The sequence below is a fragment of the Lasioglossum baleicum genome, unplaced genomic scaffold (genome assembly GCF_051020765.1).
Source record: "Lasioglossum baleicum unplaced genomic scaffold, iyLasBale1 scaffold1568, whole genome shotgun sequence".
NCBI lineage: Eukaryota > Metazoa > Arthropoda > Insecta > Hymenoptera > Halictidae > Lasioglossum > Lasioglossum baleicum.
The window spans coordinates 20,011-35,039 of NW_027470627.1; the positions used below are offsets into that span (position 1 = coordinate 20,011).

The 15,029-nt window shown below is 31.1% G+C and overlaps 2 protein-coding genes across 4 annotated transcripts; both read left to right on the forward strand.

Moving 5' to 3' along the window:
- The first annotated feature begins 313 nt into the window (after positions 1 to 313).
- On the forward strand, positions 314 to 6,121 carry LOC143220788 (uncharacterized). Of its 3 annotated transcripts, none has more exons than XM_076446377.1 (7): positions 314 to 359; positions 3,584 to 3,673; positions 4,103 to 4,235; positions 4,636 to 4,852; positions 4,936 to 5,321; positions 5,394 to 5,938; positions 6,030 to 6,121. In XM_076446377.1, the coding sequence occupies exons 1-7, from the start codon at positions 314 to 316 to the stop codon at positions 6,119 to 6,121; spliced, it is 1,509 nt and encodes a 502-aa protein (XP_076302492.1). The 3 variants fall into 3 exon arrangements, with proteins under 3 accessions (XP_076302492.1, XP_076302491.1, XP_076302493.1); XM_076446376.1 differs by lacking the exon at positions 314 to 359 and adding an exon at positions 902 to 998 and having other exon boundaries at positions 4,103 to 4,231; positions 4,656 to 4,852; XM_076446378.1 differs by lacking the exon at positions 314 to 359 and having other exon boundaries at positions 3,589 to 3,673; positions 4,103 to 4,237; positions 4,629 to 4,852.
- A 2,349-nt stretch (positions 6,122 to 8,470) lies between these two features.
- On the forward strand, positions 8,471 to 13,695 carry LOC143220789 (RAB11-binding protein RELCH homolog). The gene is made up of 16 exons (XM_076446379.1): positions 8,471 to 8,525; positions 8,795 to 8,995; positions 9,532 to 9,690; positions 9,768 to 10,120; positions 10,193 to 10,306; positions 10,387 to 10,631; positions 10,706 to 11,016; positions 11,089 to 11,375; positions 11,456 to 11,783; positions 11,867 to 12,020; positions 12,090 to 12,213; positions 12,288 to 12,558; positions 12,669 to 12,804; positions 12,935 to 13,134; positions 13,207 to 13,468; positions 13,548 to 13,695. Exons 1-16 carry the CDS (start codon positions 8,471 to 8,473, stop codon positions 13,693 to 13,695), a joined length of 3,348 nt encoding a protein of 1,115 aa, XP_076302494.1.
- The last annotated feature ends 1,334 nt before the right edge of the window (positions 13,696 to 15,029 follow it).

Genomic DNA, 15,029 nt, shown 5'->3' on the forward strand with positions numbered 1-15,029 from the left:
GGTGTGTAAAACCTTCGGCAAGGTTTAACCGGGGAAATATCGGTGAAGCGTACCACGGCCAGAGCGCAAGGCGCAAGATCTTAAGCAGTGAACAGAGAGACGGTGGTGTGTTTTTCATGGCGATCAGTTCATTAGGAAAGTATCGTACACTACCACCGATGTACGAGATACGAGAAAGGTGAAGGAGGTGCTCGCCGGACCTGACCTGCCCGAGAGGAACACCACGAAACGTAGCTTCTCACATATACACACACACACAGTGCGTCACCGCCCATATGTGATGTGTTTCGTGCGTTCGAGCGAATGAGTAATCATGTACTGTCAAGACAAGGGCTCGACCGCCTCCAAGAGCAAAGAGGGTAAGTTGACGCCTGCGAGATCTAACTATCGCACAAGTAATTCCCCGGTTCTTCCCCCTCCTTTTCCATTTTTCCGCAGCCTTAAGACTTCTCCTCGACGCTCTCCCTATTATACCGCTTTACGTTTTTACAATTCTATCCGGGTTTACCTACGGATTCTCGTCCTTCCGCTTTTGCACATGTGAACTTGGTAAAACACGATATCAAGTAGGTTGGACAGAGTGTCAAAAGTTGCGCGATTGTGGGGGTGGACGTTAGCCCGACAAAGAGGGACCAAGTGACAGGCCAAGAGAGTGCGGTAAAGAAGGAGGCAAGGAGAGTATGTCGTTTACAAATCAGAGGGGTGGGGGACCAGCAGTATGTATTTCAAAGAGAGAAACGGATCATGTACATTCTTGGCGAACCTTTTTATCGAACTTCGGTCGCGTAGACGAGTTTATCAGATGTGAGATTGCATTCGAGCTGTTCATCGTCACCTCTAGTGCTACGGATATTGTAGTGCCTTTCGTTGCCGCGAAAACGTCATTCGTAGAACGCGACAGATGCGTGAATGGAGAAAAGTGCTTTTGTGTACAGGGAAACATGCGGAACACCGTGAAACGAGATGTGGAGTCAGTAGCCACTCTAAAAATTATCAACGTAATTTATCTATCGTTATTTCACACGTATAACTAAACTTTCTTTGGTTCACTGACCTGTAGAAACAACACATGTGTGTTTATCCACATATGTACATTGTTCATTTATGTGTGTTATACATCAGATATGCATAACCAAGGACATATATTTTTCAAATTTTTCGGTATTCATTGTTTCTCAATAATGGAATTAGAATATTTATTAAAGCACAAGATACTTGCTTTTAAATGCAAATCATAGATGGATATTTGAAAAAGCTTGTACCACGCTTATTTAGAAATCAAATTATCAATAATTCGAATAATCAAATTCAGACATTTGTATTAACTTTATTCTTTTCTTCAATTATGCATTAACGTATGATTATTGCAATATCATAATCTAATTGATTGCGATATTGATGTTATATATTGCTTTTTAAATTCAATTACACACGTATTTTGTTCAATAGGATAACTTTGTCAATACAGTGAACAACTGCTACTATTATCTTTTCTAATTGAGCATATATCTTTATATGGTACATAAATTAAGGAAGAATGTCATTTGCATTTGTACAAGCAATTATAAACTCTTCTACTCTACTATTTCATTGTTTAAACGAACGTACTGCTACACGATATAATCTACACTTTATTTAACAGAAAGAAAAATATCATTATCTGTATAAATAAGAGAGACTTTTATATTCTTCTTTCTGCAAGAAGTATTCATTGATAATATTGTTATATATTGCGCTTTATCCAAGACAAATATGTTACACGTCCCTGCCATCATTAAACATAAGATTGAGGAACACTGGCATTGCATACTGCATGATGTCATCACATATGTAATAGGCCATAATGTTTGAATTATTCTGAGTTTCTTGGTCATATACTCGTATCGGTATTTAAGTTGACGCTTATCATTTTGATAAAACTATGAGGAAAAATTACAATAAAAAAATATGTACAACAAATCCAGTGATAACAAAAGAATGTAGAGTCTATCATTGCAATAGTGAAAGTATAAATTTTATCTTATTACTAAATGATAATGCAATCAACGATCATCTTCTGGTTTTATGATTTAGTTGGATCAAAAATTAAGTTGACATTCATTATAAAAGGTATCATAGTATTGTTTAATATAAACAAATAGGTAATATATTTAGAAAGAGATTTGATAGTCTTTACCTTATATTGCACATTAATTTTCTTAGATTTCCTAGTTGTATCTAATTCTATGCCTTTTCGAAAGCTACTCTAAGTTGAGTTCTTTTGTAGCATTTATTTTAAGGTATTTGGCGATTTAATTCAACCAACAATATATCCTATAGGGTCTACCTTGCCAAGAAAACAGTGATGTATTATTTTTCTTTAATAGTTCTTAATAATATTTGCGGTATTTTTCCGATCGTTATCGCGTTAAAATTATAAAATTATATATATTATTTATACCGTAAATATATTATATATATCGTAATAAAATCTTATCGTCTTCGAACTCTTTTTTGTAGGTATAAATAAATTTTCTTATAATATATTTATTTATATATTCTATTAAAGTGTATGTTTAATAATTGTAAGATGTCCAACTTGTTCATCATCGTTAAAATAACCCCATTTTTCTAGATTCATCACAATATTTAACAGTGAAGGTTAAAAAATTTATATACATCGTTTTTTTTATTTGACTTTAAATGAAACTTAGATATTGTCATAATGCTGATCGCTCGTAATATTTTGCAACGAAATTCAAGCGTTTGCGAGATTTTAATAATAACAAAAAAACGGTCTTTTTTCAGATTTTCAGGCATGGAAATCGATCTCACGCAATCGATATTTAATTTGCGTGATATATATCGATAGTGATAAGTTTACTTTGATTTCATTGGCACTGATAAATCGATTCTTTTGTACTTGCTTTACTATCTTTCTATCTTAACGAGCTGAAGTTTTCCCTTTTCTATTTGATGTACAATAATTATATTTTCAAGCCTCCACGTTTCGTATTTTTTAGTATATTTTCTGCCCATTTTCTTTCAGAAATTTCGAACTCAATTACAACAAAATTTGTTACAAAAATTTCTCTCATTTCTTTTCCTATAAATATTTTCTTAATTTTAACAAAATTTTAAAAATGTTTTGTACAAATGTTTCGCATTGTCGCTTACAATTCTCCTGTTTTCAGCATACCGGAAGTAATCAATTATTAACATTATCGATAGATAATAGGAAAATGTACTATAAAGAATTTTTAATTTGTAAAAGAAGTATTTTTTTTCCGTCAACTGACTTTTCAATTGTCGAAATTCTGCTAAATTTATCATTATTCGAAGTGACATAATATTTATGTCGGTATTTCAGTATATATATACACACATACATATGCTAACGTACTACTCATACGTAATGTAGACGATATAAAAAAAAGTCGAAAGATCGGAAACAAAGAACATTATAATGAATGTTGCAACTTGGAATACGAACGTGGCAACATAAATACTTACGCGACTATACACATTACAATATGCCAATGTCTGAATTTGTATATCTTTGTTTTGACTTACAGTTGCTAAAGATTGCGCTTATTATGCACAGGGTCTGTGACAATGCGGGAGAAGAAGGGAGGTGCTCTTAGCAGAGTACAAAAGCTGAAAAAAAGGCTTAGCCACAGCTTTGGAAGACTTTGTAAGTATAATTAACATTGTTTAATGTTCTGCAAAATAAGTATATTCAAGTACTTGAAATAGTTTAAATAATAATAAATAGTTTATATAATAAAGGGACAAGAATGGTTTTATATTTATTATATAGAACAGTATTCTATCGTTACATAAGATACATTGTAAAGAGATTAATATCATTCTAAACCTTTTGTAAGGCTTGAAAAACTTTATTTCATTATTATTGATTTTAGTTTTATGTCATGAAATAATCAATCGCTTATTGCTTGTACTTTCGTTAGAATCTATGTTAATTGAATAATTATTATGCTGGTATTTCTATATGAACAAATTAAATTTTATAGTAAAGATAATGCTATGTGTAATTCTAAGCAATATCATTTTTAATTATTTATATAACAGTCTAACAATATTATTGCTTTCTTTATTTTAGCAATATCAAAAGAAGAGGCTGATGATGCTGCAAACAGGGGTCAACTGCCATATAATGGCTATTCCGAGGAGTTCCTAGACCGTTTAGAACCAAACGGCAATATACCTGCAGATAAGGATCGCCGTTATGGTAAGTGTAAAATTCATTCACTATAAAAAATGTCACCTTATTTTATAATATATATATATATAGTATAGTCATAAATAATATGAAGTATAATTCCTTTTATCAAGTTCTATAAATCTTAGTGCACATTAGCACCTATTAATAAGTTAAATATCTTTCTTTTATTGGATGAAATAACATGTCATATAAATGATTCTTATTAAAGCTATTTATACTGGCATTTAATATCTGTGGTTACTTTAGTAGTTAATAGCAATTAGTAGTATGATTTTATTAACCTAGTATAATGTTGTATTATTCAATAAATGTGTATTATATAAACTAAAATTTTTATATATTGATAAAATATTGGGGAATTGTGATTCTACGTGGATTCCTATTGCTGTTATTTTAAAGAAAGTTTTAAGGACGAAATTGGATGTCATAGAATGGACAGGTGTGGGCGACCATGAGAGAGTGCATCGGCAGCTTTCCGTTTCTAGTGATTCCAAGCTTCTCGACGAGGATATACGTGAAGAAGCGAGAGTGATTTTACGACCTCGGCGTCCTCCACGACCCAAGTCAGAGGTTTTCCTTGGGCCTGATCCACCTCCTAGAAGAACTAAAAGATTTTCAGCATTTGGGGTAATGCCAAAATCGTGTACTTAATATATTGTATGTTTCTTTGATACCTTGATATTGAAAAGTATTTGTATTTATGTTTACAGGGAGATTCGCCTTTTGGTAAATCTGAAGCTTATATAAAATTGGAACAATTAGGGGAAGGATCATATGCCACAGTGTTCAAAGGCTATAGTCATCTTACAAATCAAATGGTGGCACTTAAAGAAATTAGATTACAAGAGGAAGAAGGTGCTCCATTTACTGCCATTCGCGAGGCAAGCCTTCTTAAAGAATTGAAGCATAGCAATATCGTTACCTTACACGATATAATTCATACGCGCGAGACTCTTACCTTTGTTTTTGAATATGTTCATACTGATTTATCTCAATACATGGAGAGGTATGGAAGCCAAAATGGTGGTTTAGATCCTCGAAATGTTAAACTATTTTTATTTCAATTATTAAGAGGATTGGCGTATTGTCATCGCAGGTAAAAACATACACGTAAATACACGATTTTCAGGCTCGATATTAATAATTAATTCATTGTATATTAATTTAGGAGAGTATTACATAGAGATGTGAAACCGCAAAATTTGTTAATCAGTGAAATAGGGGAACTGAAATTAGCAGACTTTGGTTTAGCGAGAGCAAAATCTGTACCGTCACATACGTATTCGCACGAAGTTGTGACATTATGGTACAGGCCACCTGATGTACTTTTGGGTTCTACAGAGTATTCTACCTCGCTTGACATGTGGGGAGTAGGTTGCATATTTATGGAGATGTTGACTAGTGATCCAACATTCCCGGGTGTACGCTGTACGTACGACCAACTTGATAAAATATTCAAAGTATTGGGTACTCCTACTGAAGAAACTTGGCCCGGTGTTACGCACTTGCCAGGATATAAACCACATAGACTGGTATTCTATCCTCCACGAAAATTGGGTCTTTCATTTCCTAAACTTTATGATGTTGCCGAAGCTGATAGTATGGCATCATCGCTTCTACAGTTAAATCCTGATCAACGGATAGGAGCTGAAGAAGCATTAAGGCATCCTTATTTTGCCTCTCTTCCTAGAAAACTATACGAGTTGCCTGACGGTAAGTATACATTGCGTACAATTGATAAAAAAAATATATATACTCTACTGAAACTATTATTTACCATTGACCAGTTTTTATTTATTTACAGAAGTATCGATATTTAGTGTTGAAGGTTGTCATTTGTATACAAATTCGAAGCACGGATGTGCAGATTCGCGTCACACAACTCTTAAGACTTGAGATTAAAAGTAAACGTAAAGAAAAAAAAAAAAAAGTAAATACTAAGTAATTCCCAAATTCACATGTTCAGTGAAACGTTCATTCTCATACAGATCAGATTCACACTGACAACATTGCCTTAATTGACCTACACATTATTTCCACGCGCGTCAATCGCTCTTTCTCAGGGCTGCTCTACAAATTCCAATCATTCTTCACAACATATACATACACGACCACAAACACACGCGTATACATAATTGCAACATTCGTATTTTTGTTTTTCTTTCTCTCTTTTTTTTTCCTTTTTTAAGACTAGTACACACATGTATCAAATGAATTAACGAAGATAAATTATTAACTGGCGAAAAAATACGAAAGTAAGCTATCTGTGGCTAAATGAAGTAAAACGATTTTATGAGATTCGCACGCTCGATTTAGAAAGCAAAAGCACGCACGACCCATCCTCGCACTTCGTCCAAATACTAGATTTAGATTGATACCAATCAAAAAAAAAGTACTACACCGCCTTGTGTCTCTTGATCCCAGTCTGAGTAAAGTCTGGAGATGGCGGTTGCTGGTTAGAAAAAATATAATAAAATAATTATAACTTAGAAAAATTCTGGAAGACCTGTAATACTTTATATAAATTTTATGCTGTTTTTGACTCTACCGTTGGTTGCTGAGACAATTGAATATATTGGTATGTAACGAAAAAAAAAAATCATTGTTCGAATTAAAACTAGTTGTTAATTATATGACGTGATGATAGGAAATAAATAGAAGTCTAAGGAAATGAGATATCAGTACGAATCAAGTGTCGTAGCTACCAACACTATGAAACACGGCAAGACTAACGAAAAAATCTTATCGTTGATAGTATCGACGGTAGTGATCTAGTTGTAAGAATTAATATTAGCATGCTAGCGTCGATCAAAGTTCATTATCGACATTTACAAAGTAGTATCTATCAATGATAGTAAACGAAGAACGAAGTAATAATTATAGACGTAATCAAATCCAATTTGTTCAATCGCTCATATACTGAACAGCCAATGGTGCTTGAACGAATTGTAGGAATAAAATGTTAATAATTTCGTATTAGTTATTTAGAATGGATCGTTCGGCCAATCATGTTTCTGAATGGTTATTAAAGACCATATATCTAAACGAACCAACTTTAATAACGTTGCAATAGTAATATAGGATAATATAAAACGGTGTTACAGTCCTTCCGAGTTTTCTCTAAGGTACGATGATTATTACGGTAAAATATTACTCCTTTAGTAGTTACATTTATACCGATTTTTCAGCACACTTATAAAAATATCAACGAGGCGAAAGCAAAAAAAAAAAAATTAAAAAAATATTTCGAAAAAATTTGAGACACGTTATTACTACTATTATTACTTATTAAAAATTATTATTTGAAAAAAGACGCGCAGAAGGTAGATTGTATATAGAACAACAGGTTCGTATTATTGATGACGCTGAGATAGCTGAGCTGAGACTAATAAATGTGACTTTGTAATAAATTAAAGCGTAGTTCGGTACACTTCAGACCCTGTTCTTTGTTAGGTTTTCCATGTGCAACAAGTCACAGGATCGTTTAGACTTTTAAGTGTAACATAATGCAAAACCATTTATATCTGTAATACTTGTTCTGCTTAAGTATTGATTTTATACACATTTATTTCCTTATAATTATATTTTATTTGTAATTTTTCTAAGAAAGCATTGATATTCAAATTGCTTCAAACTTGTACTGAAAAAGATAAAGAACTATGTTTTTGAAATACATGTGTATTTTGAAAAATTTATACCTTATATTCGGTGTAGCATGAAATTGGAACCTTTAAAACTTTACAAGTTGTTTCGATATTTTTGAAAAAAAAAAAAAAAAAAAAAAAAGAATTACATTTTACGTTTTTACAATGAAACCCTATAATACAAAACTTTTACAAAGCAATTATGTTTAATTTTATCTATTAATAAGTGTTAATTATGCATTATTTAGATGCTTAAGCAATTATTTCATTTGATTACATTTAATAATGTAATATTAATTACATAAATTCGTGTTAATGTTTGATTTACAAACGGTAATATGCATTCTCACGATAGATTTTTAAGAATTGACGTATTCATAGTTGCCAGTTCAAAGGCGCTAGTTTACTGACATCACGGAGGGTAACATGGCTTTGTTGTCATCGTAAATGATGTTCTGTGTTGCGTAGAGTCAAGTGATTTCTATTAATATACTTAATTAAATTAATGAAAGCATGGCACGCGCTTGAGTGGGTTACTATTTTATTCATCAACCTAGATGGACATGTTATTCTCTGTTAACGTTCGAACAAAGTGAAAGCTATGGCTGGTGCTGTACAAGAGGTTAGAAGAGATCCTCTGTCTACAGACAATAAAGGTAATAATTATAACTATTTCTTAATAATCAGTTACGTTGAAGAATATTCTTATAGTTTATATTTCTCATAAATAATATTTATTTATTATACAAAATCAAAATTTAAACATAAAAATGTACTTTTAACGAGTCTAAATGTGTCATTGGTGCACACAAAATGTATACACGTCATCGATAGTCGGAGAAAAATTTTCGCATATTTATTTTTAATAATATATTGTTTTTCTCATGAAAATCCTTTAACATTGGGTATTTATTTATTATTTTAGGATGTGCAATAAACAAAGCAACGATATCTTACGAGGAAATCGCTACTAAACTCTTAAACGAAAAACTTTTATTAACGGCCTTGGAATTACACGCAGAATTATGCGAAGCTGGAAAAGAATTACCTATTTTAAGAGAGTTTTTTTCAAATCCAAATCATTTTGAGAGTCAAAGTATTAAGCCAGAACCATACACTCCTATGCGTATGTACAATGTTATGGAAGTTGATTATTTTATTATAGAAATTTATTAATGATTAAAGTGAATAAAAAATTAATAAAATGTCAACACAAAAATGTTATGTTAAGATAAGTTCTTATTGCTACATTTATGATGTCATAATTATCTACATATTACAAAGTGATTAATCCGAAGAAAAAAAAAAGAAATAAGCGACGAGATACTGAACCTTGTTTTATCTATGTTAATGACCAGATGAACTTTATTTCCTCCAAAGTGTTACCATATCAGCAAATTTATTAAAGTACTTAGCAATTTTGTGCTATACGTGTAAATGTTTTAGAAATATAATTATCTGTTTAATTTAAATATTTTAATTAATCTTGACATTACCAGTATGTATAACACTTATGATATCGCTGACAAATCTGTTACCAGTTATCATATTTACGGCAGTCAACATATTGTTTATTTGTATATTATGCGCTTCAGACTGAATTTTATAGCTAAATTTGTAAAATATTGCAAGTCACACAACATTTGAATTTTAATTTATTAGCTAGGTCTTCTAGTCAGGCTACTTTAGACTCGCTTGATATGACAAGATATTCAGAGGATGGTGCAGGAGTTGATGAAAGAGTAGCAATTTTAGAATTTGAACTAAGAAAAGCAAGGGAAAGCATTTCTGCTCTTCGTGCAAATCTCACTGTAGTAACAGGTTTTTTTCATGTTAAATATTATAATTTGACAATTACAATCATAATATATAAACTAGTATTTATTTACACATTTTAGAGTCAGAAGGAACTACACCTGATAAATGCTCTGATAAACATTTAGTTAGCGAACCTCCTATAAAACCCCATGAACAAAGAGCTATAAATTTTCTTGTTAATGAATACTTGTTAGCCAGTTCTTACAAATTAACATCAATCACATTTAGTGATGAAAATGAGAATCAAGATTTTGAAGATTGGCAAGATGTAGGATTAAATATTCCAAAGCCAGCAGAATTGTTACAAATTTATAGAGAATATATGAGAGCGAATGGATATGATAAATCACCTTCTGTCAGTGTTGGTGTGCAAACAGATTTTTATGAATTAGAATCAGAAGCAGAAACAGAGAAGGATGAATTTAAAGAAATGGTTTGTTTCAAAAACCCATCTGTATGAAGCATTATATTTTGATTTTGATTACAATGATTTCTTAAAAATTAGGTAAAAAAAGTAGAGGAACTTAAACAACAGGCTGCAATATTAGAACAGGAAAAATTGGATTTGCAACAAATCATTGCTACCACTAATGAAAATTTAACTCAGAATCCAATCAAGGTATAAACTAAATTCATGCATAAATAAATGTTTAAAAAATTGTTATTGTTTTATTTATAAGCGATATCTTGTTTAAATAGCAAGATAGTAGCGGAACGATACAAACGATAAATTCGAATTCTACTACTCCGGATAAGTTTGAACTTCTTGAAACCCCGGCTCGTGATACATCGACATTAACTCAAGAAGCCGACGAGGATGATAGCGTTTCTGTTGTTGTTAGTCTCGGTGAAACAGATCCTGGAGATAAAGAATGGACTAGAATTCAATTACCTAGGGTGGATGTTACCGAAGGTTCATCTATCCTTCCAAATCCGCCGTCTAGGTATGTTATTTATTGAAAGTAATACGTGTAACATTTTTATAGAAATATTTTTATAAAAAAATAAATATTTTCAGACATTTACCATTGAAATTTAAGATGGAAGTAATAGCACATTGTTTAGTAAATGTCCCAAGTCCTGTAATTTCCACGGCGGAAGATGTTTTTAAAAATGGAGTGACACGCGATACTCTTGTTCAAATTTTAGCACAAACGTTACCTCGCATCATACCCAATGTTATTTTAAATAAACGCGAGGAAGTAATACCGTTAATATTAAGTGCAATTCGACTTCATAATGATCCTGCAGAGAGAGAAAAATTATTACAGTTGCTATTCAATCTAAAGAAGAGGCCTCAAGAAGATGAAAGACAATTAATTCTAGCTGGTTAATATAAATTATCATGAATATATAATTTTTTACGTAAAATTAGTTTTTATTTACCCATTTTTACACTAGGTTTTATCGCTATGGCAAAACTTGAAAATGAACCAATGGAAGGAGAAGAAATATTGACCATTTGTTGGGAACAAAGTCAGCATAAGTATCCTGAGAAAAGATTATTGGCTGTTGAATGCTGTTCTGTGTTAGCTCCATACATGTCAGTTGGTATAAGAAACTCTTTAATGCTGTCTATGCTTCAGCAAATGTTACTTGAAGATAAAGATCCTACAGTTAGAGCTAGTGTAGTGAGAAGCCTTGCACTGCTGATAGCTTTAATGGATGATCCTGATAAATATTTTCAGGTATTACATGAAAAAGGAAGTTATTTAGTATTTAATAGAGAGATTTAAGTGCATTAAATTGGTAATACCCATTTTTTCAGTGTGAAGAATTAGCATTAACGGCCCTTTATGATACGTCATCTATCGTTGTTGAAGTCGCATCTTCTACACTTTTACCAATCTTAGCTCAATGGGCACTTTCTCTCAAAAGATTACAAACACATCTATTACCACGTATAATATCTAAAGTAAAAGGTCATTTAAAATCTGGATATTCTCAACATTCACCTAATAAAGATCATGTAGACAAAGGAAGAATAGTATCATCAATTGGGGTGTTACAGTGTTTACTTCCGCATATGGTTATTTGCATAGCAGACACCGATTCAGTTAGAACTTATATTGAACATGGAATATCATCTGATTTACGTATGTATATTATAAATTTGTGTCAGTAGATAATCTTAAAATAACTATAACGTATTATATTTTATTTGTGCTTTATTATGCAGCCGACGTGTTCCTGAATTTGTGTCATTCCAATATCGTTAATCCGAAAGTATTTTATGACGGAGACGTAGATATAGGAGCACTTCTAAATACGTTTTTTGCAAATACATGGGAGAATGATTCGTGGCCAGAATTAGAGTGGTTTACAAATAAATTGTATTTCATCTTTTTTCTCATAAGCTTTTAATCAATACTTTTTTATATATTTAAGATTAACACTTTCAGAGTGTTGGACATTTTGGAAATGGTCAAATCTATCGATATCGTACAAGAGACTATTTTGAATGCTCTTCTAACGTACATTCATTCTTTATGTTCGGGTTTTGGACGATATATCACGCAAACGCGGGTAAATTTCATATTTTAGTTAAATGTAAATAATCAATATGTTATATAAATAATCAACAATCTTTCACCTTTTAGATTCAGCCAATAATTGCATCTGAAGTAACTGAACTTGAGCAACAATTAACGACTTTGTCAACAGATAAAAAAAACATGAGTTTAACGTTAATTCCGACATATTTAATTATACTATCAACTTTAAATGGTATAGATGTTTCTAAGTCCTTAAAACAGTTCCTCGTTGCTTTATCTATGAGTGGCACCAGTATTACTAGTTTACAAATTGCAATCGTTATGTTATGCGCTCAAGAACATATGCAAGAATATGTCCTTAGTGGTTTATGGGATGGTTAGTTTTACCGATAGTTTTAGTTGAAATTTTTTTTAGCTTCTTATCTTTTTTCTTTTTTTAATTAGAAATTTAGTAATCAAGGTATGTTTTCCTTCCATTTTTTATAGGGGTAGTACATCAAAGACCTATCGTAAGATGTGCAACCGCAACATTATTTGGTTGCGTAATAGCTCACGTTTCCGATCGATTAGCAAGTGCTAAGGTAGTTCCTGCAATTGTAACGCTCGTTAGTGATCCTGATATGTAAGATATCTTTGTAAATATATTATTTATTTCATATTAGCGAATGTTATTTATAATTATAAATTCGACAAATTCAGTTATCTATTTTGAAACAAAGCATATAATTAATATGCTCGTTCTTTACTTTTAGAACTGTTCGGTCTGCTACAATTCCTTCGTTAGGTCATTTAATAACGGAATGTAAAGTAAGAGAGATGCGTGATAAAGCACGTTTAACTTTAGAAACGATTGCTAAAGAACCTCAAGGTATTCCGCCTACTTTAGCACTTCCATTCGTCTCAACGTTAGCATTTATTGCTCCTAATTGCCCTCAAAATTATATAGAAGATGGTAAACTTTTATTCATATTTACATTTCGCAAAATATCTAATACATGAAATTGACATTTTTAGTTTTGTATAGTTATAGCTACCCAATTAATGGGAATAACTTCAGCAGCGTTACATCAAGGTCGCAAGGTTGAGCTAGTTACTGCTTTAGTCGAAGCATATTCTGTTTTGGTTTATTGTCCACTGAGTAATCAGTGCGTTTCTGGGGTGTTATTACCAGGACTGAAGTATCTTGAACAGTTAGTTAATCAATATTTACCTCAACAAAAAGAAGCTGTTCGATCACTTTTACGAGAAGCAGAATCACGACAAGATCTTTCAAAACCAATGGAGAGGTAAATACATAGCACGCTAATATATACTATTTATTTCAGAAATATCATTGTAGTGGTTTATTTATTGTTGTTTCTTCAGATCATTATCAATGAGTTCTGGTCTCTCATTATCAATGGCCACTGTAAATGTGGGGCAAGGTGTAGAAGACATGAGACAAAGAGTGAGCAAAATATTTCATCAAAAAACTAGTTCACCAAGTATGTCTAGTATTTTTCGAAAGAAATAAGATGTTTTTTTTATTAATATTTACAAACAAATATCACTTTTTATCCTTTTCAAAATTTTATATTCTTCTCTTGTTTTCAAATATTTTTTTTGTAACATTTGTTGTACTTAACATATGTTATTGTATTGTACGATTAACGGTACAAGTAATGCACAAAATTTATACCAATCAGAATATAATATTATGTAAGTATTACTCGTTATAATCAGGATATAATATAAGTTTGAAGACAAATATTATTGAACATCGCTATAATGGTGTGCCTTTTAAGATGTAATTTTAAATTACGAGATTTAATTCTTCCGAAGATTAAGATCAAATTAATACAGAACAAAAGTCAGTAACATATTAATTTCGATTTTTAATTGCACAATTAAGCATAACATTAATTAGTGAGATAATTATAACGCTTTATATAATTACTTTTTTTAAAGTATTATAATAAGTGAAGTGTTATTGTAGATTGTTATTTTATATTTTGTGTAATTACGATATATTTATTAAAATGAATCTCAGCACTTACTAATGTAGATAGTTTATGTATTGTATAACATTAACGTGCTCTTACTTAAAAAAAGATTTCAAATATATCCTGCCATAATACGATTACGAATTTAAAAGTAAAACTTTAAGAATATTTGCTATATTTTAAATTATAGGAAAGTAATTATAGGTACATTAACTGTTCGAGAAATTGGTTGTGATTATTAAGCGTTGAATGCCCGTAATGGCAATTTCATTTTGTATTACTGTTTGATATTATGAAGCAAATTAATCTTTATTTTTATCACGACTAAGAATTTTGTGTGATACCATAGATCTATTACAATTAACGTACGTGTATATTTGTACTTAAATCAATCATATAAATATAAATTGGCAATGTTGTTTTCTTCGCTATAAACAAATGAAAAAAAGTTAATCAAATTTATTTAAAATAGATCATATCTTGTAAGAATATTTTATTGTATCTATATATATATACAATTACATTTCCCATATATACATATATGTTGATACACAATACATGTATATAATCCACGTATACGTATATATGTATATATGTGTGTATGTACAATGATCAATAATTTTCTTTGCTTTTCATGACCAATGTATCATTAGTTTACATACATATATGTATATACACGTGTATACATGAATATGTATTTACGTTTATTAAATATTAAATACTGTAGCTTGTATTATTACTGTGCAAAGAATAAATTTTATAGTATATTTATTCTAAATGCATTGTCCTAAACATGTTCGGTTTTCTTAGACATATTAGAAACTCTGGTTATGTTTGTATGATTCGGTGACTCACCATTAGTTGG

Excerpts from the sequence above, each read along its gene's own strand:
- LOC143220788 (XM_076446376.1), top strand. The coding sequence starts at position 902 with ATGCGTGAATGGAGAAAAGTGCTTTTGTGTACAGGGAAACATGCGGAA. Across the intron at positions 5,322-5,393 it reads TTGGCGTATTGTCATCGCAG|GAGAGTATTACATAGAGATG; the intron begins GTAAAAACATAC and ends ATATTAATTTAG. Across the intron at positions 5,939-6,029 it reads ACTATACGAGTTGCCTGACG|AAGTATCGATATTTAGTGTT; the intron begins GTAAGTATACAT and ends ATTTATTTACAG.
- LOC143220789 (XM_076446379.1), top strand. The coding sequence starts at position 8,471 with ATGGCTGGTGCTGTACAAGAGGTTAGAAGAGATCCTCTGTCTACAGAC. Across the intron at positions 12,021-12,089 it reads GAGTGGTTTACAAATAAATT|AGTGTTGGACATTTTGGAAA; the intron begins GTATTTCATCTT and ends TAACACTTTCAG. Across the intron at positions 12,559-12,668 it reads CCTTAGTGGTTTATGGGATG|GGGTAGTACATCAAAGACCT; the intron begins GTTAGTTTTACC and ends CATTTTTTATAG.